This window comes from Palaemon carinicauda, chromosome 3, assembly GCF_036898095.1.
Source record: "Palaemon carinicauda isolate YSFRI2023 chromosome 3, ASM3689809v2, whole genome shotgun sequence".
NCBI lineage: Eukaryota > Metazoa > Arthropoda > Malacostraca > Decapoda > Palaemonidae > Palaemon > Palaemon carinicauda.
The window spans coordinates 153,384,070-153,391,569 of NC_090727.1; the positions used below are offsets into that span (position 1 = coordinate 153,384,070).

Here is a 7,500-nt window from a genome sequence, read left to right on the forward strand (position 1 = left end):
CATCTTCCAGATTCCTCGAATACGCAGCCGGACTGGAAGACGTCTGGATCATATCGCACAACAGGCTGATAGAATACATGAAGAACCCTGTGCCTTACATGGACGTCGGGAGTCTGGAAGCCTTCCAGTGCCCTTCGATCGATCCCGACTCGAACTGCCCTTCTCCCCTCAGGTGCGACTACAAGGATACCCAAGGGTTCGCGACCATCTCCATGACGATCTGCACCAGGCCATGCCCGGAAAAGTACCCGTGGCTTGGTAACGTTGATGGGGTGTAGGGAAATCCTACGGGTTTCTCCTTCTTTTCGGGCGGGTTTACGGGGTGGGACGGTTCGTCGAAGTGATGTCCGAACATGTGAATGGGGTATTCGGTTCTCGAAGTTTGTCGAATCGTTCAAAGAAAGTCTGTTCTTGGCTGACTTAAGTTCACAGGGCTTCGTTATCTACAAATTTCGCCTCTTCGAACCGTTTGAGAAGTAGGTTCGATAAACGAGTTCGATGAACTGTTCGATCGCGTAAACCTCGCTTTAGATAATGGCATAATGTTGACGGGGTTTACGTCAAGTATACTATCGTCTTCTACATTCAAGGATCCCTGTTGTATTTTTTTAATTTGAAGCAAATTGTGGCTGATACAAAAAAACTATAAATTCTTTTGATAGTGTTAATGTGTTTCGATTACATCTCCAGTTGGCAAAAAATTAAGATGTTCTAATATATTGTTAATCTATATTGAAAAGGCAATAGATTAAAATGGCCATCTAGGAAAACTAGAAATATATTTTTCTAAAATCTATAACTGCTCACATCCAAGTAGAAATGTTGCCACATTTTACTTCAAATAAACAAGACCATAAGATCATGAAATTACTTACAATTGAATTGCTTCTAAATGTACATAAACTTCACTTGATTTACATTCACTTGAACATGCATTAAAGGTGAAACTAGTTGCAGAAGTGTGTTTTTTATCTACCCATAAGTATTAACTGAAGTATGTCCAATGGAGGCATATAATGGTATTGGTATTATTATTATGGATGTAAAAGGAGTAAATATTAATTGTATTTGAGTAGAGAAGAAATATGGATATCTTTATGTGTTTATGTTTTCAGCCTGAGGTTCTTTAGGGAAAATTATGGGACAACTAAATGTGTCAATTATTATTTCTACTATTATTGTCAACTCGAAAACAATAGCAAAATATGTCTCAAAATATTGTGTAACAAAAATCCCAAACTTTCAAACTTTTTCAAAGTACCCCTTTAGCTGGAAAATTATATAATCTACATATACATACACTACAAATAAAGGGTCAATAATGATATAGAATTTAACTAAAACTGTAGATTATGTAGAAATGATAGTTGCCAACAAGAAAACTTTCTTTTACTAATATTTTTATGTAAATTATATATATTCAACTGAGGAGATATTCAGTTGGATTAAACAATGCATGAATGAATTTTATGCCCTAAAAGGGGGACATCCTTAGAAAAACCCTAACCTGAAAGGAGAGTATCCTATGAGAATCCATTATCTGAATTAGAAGTATCCTACACAATAGCTGATGCGAAAGAGGGACATCACTGGAAAATCCTTCTCTTGAAGGAGGACTATTCTAATAATATATATCCATTTCTGAATGAGGATACCTTAACCTGGTGAAAGGGTTTGTGTATCGTCATGTTCAGCAAAGCTGTACTAGTCAGGGGTACCCATACTAGGTTGGTTTGCTGTGAACGATCAGAAAAAGTATGATAATATCAACAATCCGCAATGGCCAGCATGGTGATGAAAACTGACCAAAACCTAGACATGAATTAAAACATGTCAAAGGCCTTCGTCCTGCAGTGGACTATAAAGGGCTACAGTTGTTGTATACATAAATATGTGTGTGTGTGTGTGTTCTCTTGGAGCTTACTCGTTCTTTTGGACAATTTTCACTACATGTTAAAGCACTTGTGACGTCGATCATTCTGAGACCACTCTTTTCTAGTTTTCTGTATATTTCCTTCTTTATGGATGAAGTTTTGAAGGAAAAGAAAGAATCTAATCCAGTGTTTCTTCGTTTATTTAACTTTTGCCGAGACAGCTGTTTCAGCCAATAGCCTAAGGTTTTCATCAGGCCATCTCTAAAAGGAAAAGGAAATCACTATCCTTATATAATGGCATTGCATTCTTGAAAATAAATTTAAGAAATCTAAAAACATGATATATATATGTATATATATATATATATATATATATATATATATATATATATATATATATGCATAAATATATATATATATATGCATAAATATATATACTGCATATATACAGGGTGTCCGTAATTTTGTGTCTTGGGTTTTACCGTGTTTTTGTATTAACATAACACATTATTCATACACATTCAGTTTACTATCCTTTTCTATAAACTCATAAGATTTTTTTTAGGATATGTTAATTAAGGTAAATCAAAATGCATACCTATCTAAATTTTAATTACAAGTTTATCCGTCGTATCGATGGCGGCGCAGCTGTCTTTTAAAGGGACCCCAAGCTAAACGAATTGCAAACGGAGCAAAACTTGTGAGTTTTCTAAATAATTTAGAGCCATTCTCATTTCTTAACAGTCATTAATATTTTCATAATAGGACATTAAAACCGAGACTCGATTTTACAGACACACAGTATGTGCGTTAACATATATTACGTACGACGTGGAGAAACGGATGTAGGTGTGAAAACACGCGGTACATGCGTTAACATATATTAAATACGACGTGGAGAAACAGATGTAGGTGTGAAAACCCAACTGATAAGATAACCCAGTACTAATCCCACCAGGTTGTAATTAAATTCAATGCTCTTTTTATGCAAGAATATTACTCAGATCAATAATCCCTGAAGCTCAAGATAACTCTAAAAGCAAAGGCACAGAACTCAATGCTTTGTTTCTATCTCACATATCAATCAAGATAAGAAAATGAGGTCATCTTCTTGATTGAAATCTGTTGGTATTTTTGGGGGGGTTAACTAGATCCCATTCATCATCATGATCATCATCTCCTCCTATCCCTATTGATGCAAAGGGCCTCGGTTAGATTTCCCCAGTCGTCTCTATCTTCAGCTATTAAAGCAATTCTTCTCAATTCGGTTAAACTAGATCCCATTCATCATCATTATCATCTCCTCCTACGCCTATTGATGCAAAGGGCCTCGGTTAGATTTCCCCAGTTGTCTCTATCTTGAGCTGTTAAAACAATTCTTCTCAATTCGGTTAAACTAGATCTTATTCATCCTCATCATCATCTTCTACGTCTGTTAACGCAAAGGGCCTGGTTAGATTTCCCCAGTCGTCTCTATATTGAGCTTTTAAGACAATGCTCCTCCATTCATCATCTACTTCATGCTTCAGAGTCCTCAGCCATGAAGGCGTGGGTCTTCCATTTAATAATTTCATCTTCATCATCTCCCCCTTTGCCTATTGACGCAAAGGGCTTCGGTTAGATTTACCCAGTCGTCTCTATATTGAACTTTCAAAACAATGCTTCTCCATTCATCATCTCCTACTTCATGATTCATAAACCTCAGCCATGTAGGCCTGGATCTTCCAACTCTTCTAGTGCCTTGTGGAGCCCAGTTGAAGGTTTGGTGAACTAATTTCTCTTGGGGAGAGCGAAGAGCACGCCCAAACCATCTCCATCTACCCCTCACCATGATCTCATCCACATATATAGGGTCTAGTTATATATGGTCTAATATGGTCTAGCATTCCGTTGAACGGGAGTTCAAGACCTGCTCAAGGTCGATATTTTCTAGTAGTGTCTGAAATTTTACCATCCATTTGAGCTAGGGAAGGGGGAGCCTGCTGAGTCATCAGCAGCTATTGCCTGACCCTCCCTGGTCCAAGCTTGATGGAGATGGTGCTTGGGTTCTGATCATATGTATATATGGTCAGTCTCTACAATATTATCCTGAGCCTTGTCTCTGCCAATCATGAGCGACATTTAAAGCGACCTTAAAACATTTATACCAATTTCTAAACATTTATACCGACCTTTAAACACTCAAACTGACCTTTAAACATTTATGCTGACCTTTAAACACTCAAACTGACCTTTAAACATTTACACCGACCTTTAAACACTTACACTGACCTTTAAACATTGAAGCTGACCTCTGAATATTGAAGCCGACCTTTAAAATCATACATACCTTTAAACGTTTACACCGACCTTTAAACATTTACACCGATCTTTAAACATTTAAACCAACCTTTAAATATTTATACCGACCTTTGAACATTCAAACCTACCTTTAAACATTGATACCGACCTTTAAACATTTATACAGACCTTTAAACACTTATGCCGACATTTAAACATTTATACCGACCTTTAAACATTTATACCGACCGTTAAACATTTAAACCGACATTTAAACATTCATACCGACCTTTAAACTTTCATACCGAGCTTTAAACATTTAAACCAACCTTCAAACATTTAAACAGACCTTTCAACATTTATAACGACCTTTGAACATTCAAACTAATCTTTAAACATTTATACCAACCTTTAAACATTTATACCGATCTTTAAAGATTTAAACCAACTTTTGAACATTTCTACAGACCTTTAAACATTTAAACCAACCTTTGAACACTTCTACAGACCTTTAAACATTTAAACCAACCTTTGAACATTTCTACAGACCTTTAAGCATTTAAACCAACCTTTGAACATTTATGCAGACCTTTAAACATTTAAACCAACCTTTGAACATTTACACCGACCTTTAAACATTTGTACAGACCTTTAAACCAACCTTTGAACATTTATACAAACCTTTAAACATTTAAACCAAACAAACCATCAATGTAAGAGACAAAAGCGTGATTGCAAAACTCGACCAAGAAAATTAAACATAAAAAGTGCTCTTAAAAAAGGGTTACTGATATTGAAATTAATTCATTAAGGGCCAAGATAGGCTTACCCCGGGCTGGAGGATGACATGTTTAAAAAACGGAGTTTATAACCCTTAGAATATCGCTGTTAAATACACTTAAAAAAACTTAATTTTAATATGAAATTCTCCGTATAAATATACTGTTCTCAGCCGTATTTCAGTAAAATACAAGTGACCGTAATATCATTATACTTTGTTATTATCTTTTACGGGTTTGTGACCGTAATATAGTTCCTTTAACGTCAATATATCCGTTTTTGAAATGGTAAATGCCTGGCAACATTAATTCCAGGATTCTTGCCGTTTTTATACGGGAAATTTCTAACAGTGTAGGGAATAATTATGAAGATACGAATTGTGGAACTGGAGAGTAAAACACTGTTGAGAAGGATATTAATAAAGTCATCATATTACACTGATAAAAGAAGAATCTATAGTCATATTTTTTTAGCGAGGCAGATTTGCACCGACTCGCAGCGGTGCCCTTTTAGCTCGGAAAAGTTTCCTGATCGCTGATTGGTTAGAGAAAATAATTCTAACCAATCAGCGATCAGGAAACTTTTCCGAGCTAAAAGGGCACCGCGGCGAGTCGGTGCAAATGCGCCTCATTAAAAGAAATTGACTATAGTTATTACAGTATGCTATGTAATGAGAAGTATTGATTTAAAAGCTCAAGATAGAGATGACTGGAGGAATCTAACCGAGGCCCTTTGCGTCAATGGGCGTAGGAGGAGATGATGAAGATGTCATGAGAGTATTAAAATCTATACTAGGGAATCTAGTTAAATCTATTTATCAGAGATCTAGGTAAAGTTAGTGCATGGCGCAAATTATGGGGTATGAAGTTGAATCCTAACAAAACTCAAAGTATGATTGTAAGTAGGTCAAGGACAGTGGCTCTTCAACATCCGGATCTCTGTATTAATAATGTTTCTTTAACTCTGTATTATTATTATTATTATTATTATTATTATTATTATTATTATTATTATTATTATTATTACTAGCCAAGCTAGAACCCTAGTTGGAAAAGCAAGATGCTATAAGCCCAAGGGCTCCAATAGGGTAAAATAGCCCAGTGAGGAAAGGAAATAAGGAAATAAATAAATGATGATAATAAATTAACAGTATATCATTCTAAAAACAGCAACAGCGTCAAAACAGATATGTCCTATATAAACTGTTAACAACGTCAAAAACAGATATGTCATATATAAACTTTAAAAAGACTCATGTCAGCCTGGTCAACATGAATCCGGCAACGACTCTTTGAACGACGGTGTCAAAGATTAATATCGAGATCAGGAATAAGAAGTTTAATAGACCGTAAGTTTCTGCCCAAGAAATTAAGATGAGAATCTGCAGCTGAAGACCAGACAGGAGAACAATACTCGAAACAAGGTAGAATGAAAGAATTAAAACATTTCTTCCGAATAGGTTGATCACCAAAAAGCTTACAAGACTTTCTCAATAAGCCAATTTTTTTGTGCAATTGAAGAAGACACAGACCTAGTATGTTTATTAAAAGTAATTTTGCTGTTGAGAATCACACCTACAATTTTAAAAGATTCCTAAAAGGGTTAAAGAAACATTATCAATACTGAGATTCGGATGTTGAGGAGCCACCGTCTTCGACCTACTTACAATCATACTCCGAGTTTTGTTAGGATTCAACTTCATACCCCATAATTTGCACCATGCACTAAGTTCAGCTAAATCTCTATTAAAGGTTTCAACACACATAGGTCTACATTCAGGAGAGCGAACTGATGCAACAGGAGTAGCATCATCTGCATATACAACGAGAGTAGCATCATCTGCATGTGTAATAAGAGTAGCATCATCTGCATATGAAAAGAGAGTATGATCAGCTGCATATGCAAAGAGAGTAGCATCACCTCCATTTACGAGAGTAGCATCATCTGCCCATGCAAAGACAGTAGCATCTCCTGCATATGCAAAGAGAGTAGCATCATCTGCATAAGCAATAAGCTTGTTTTTTAGGCCAAACGACATATACTGAACTCTTTTTTTAAGAGTATAGCTGATTGGTGTAAATCTGACCGCATGAATCTGTTTCAACTTAGAGGAATAGGTTCGAATCCTGACCTGGGGAGAATCACTTATAATAATTTGGGTCATACCACCTGGCGTTGGGACAAGAGGCCATTGAACTCCGTGTCTCAACCAGGGAGAACCTGCAAATGCAGTAGGCTTACCAAAAGGAAGGAGAGAGAGAGAGAGAGAGAGAGAGAGAGAGAGAGAGAGAGAGAGAGAGAGAGAGAGAGAGAGAGAGAGAATATTACTCATTATTACATCATTTCATTAAGAAATAATCAACAACATTTATCAAATAACGAAATTAAAATCTTATCACATTCAATCTCTGCTTCACAAAGTCACCGGTTTTTAATTTTTTTAAAACTCGAGGAATTAGGCTAAGCTCCCTTAATACTCACTAAAAAAAAAAAACACTCTAAAATCTCCTCTTGTAACAGGAAATATTTTAGTCTGTGACGCTTTACGTGACGTCAGACGTTAAAA

At 36.0% G+C, this 7,500-nt stretch overlaps 1 protein-coding gene across 1 annotated transcript in view; it reads left to right on the forward strand.

Moving 5' to 3' along the window:
* LOC137638682 (chitin deacetylase 8-like) overlaps nucleotides 1-953 on the forward strand; it is an 8,958-nt gene extending 8,005 nt beyond the window's left edge. The window contains exon 8 of the mRNA XM_068370975.1: nucleotides 11-953. Within this exon, the coding sequence (XP_068227076.1) occupies nucleotides 11-278 (268 nt within the window). The 3' untranslated portion in view covers nucleotides 279-953. The remainder of the gene's footprint in view (nucleotides 1-10) is intronic.
* The last annotated feature ends 6,547 nt before the right edge of the window (nucleotides 954-7,500 follow it).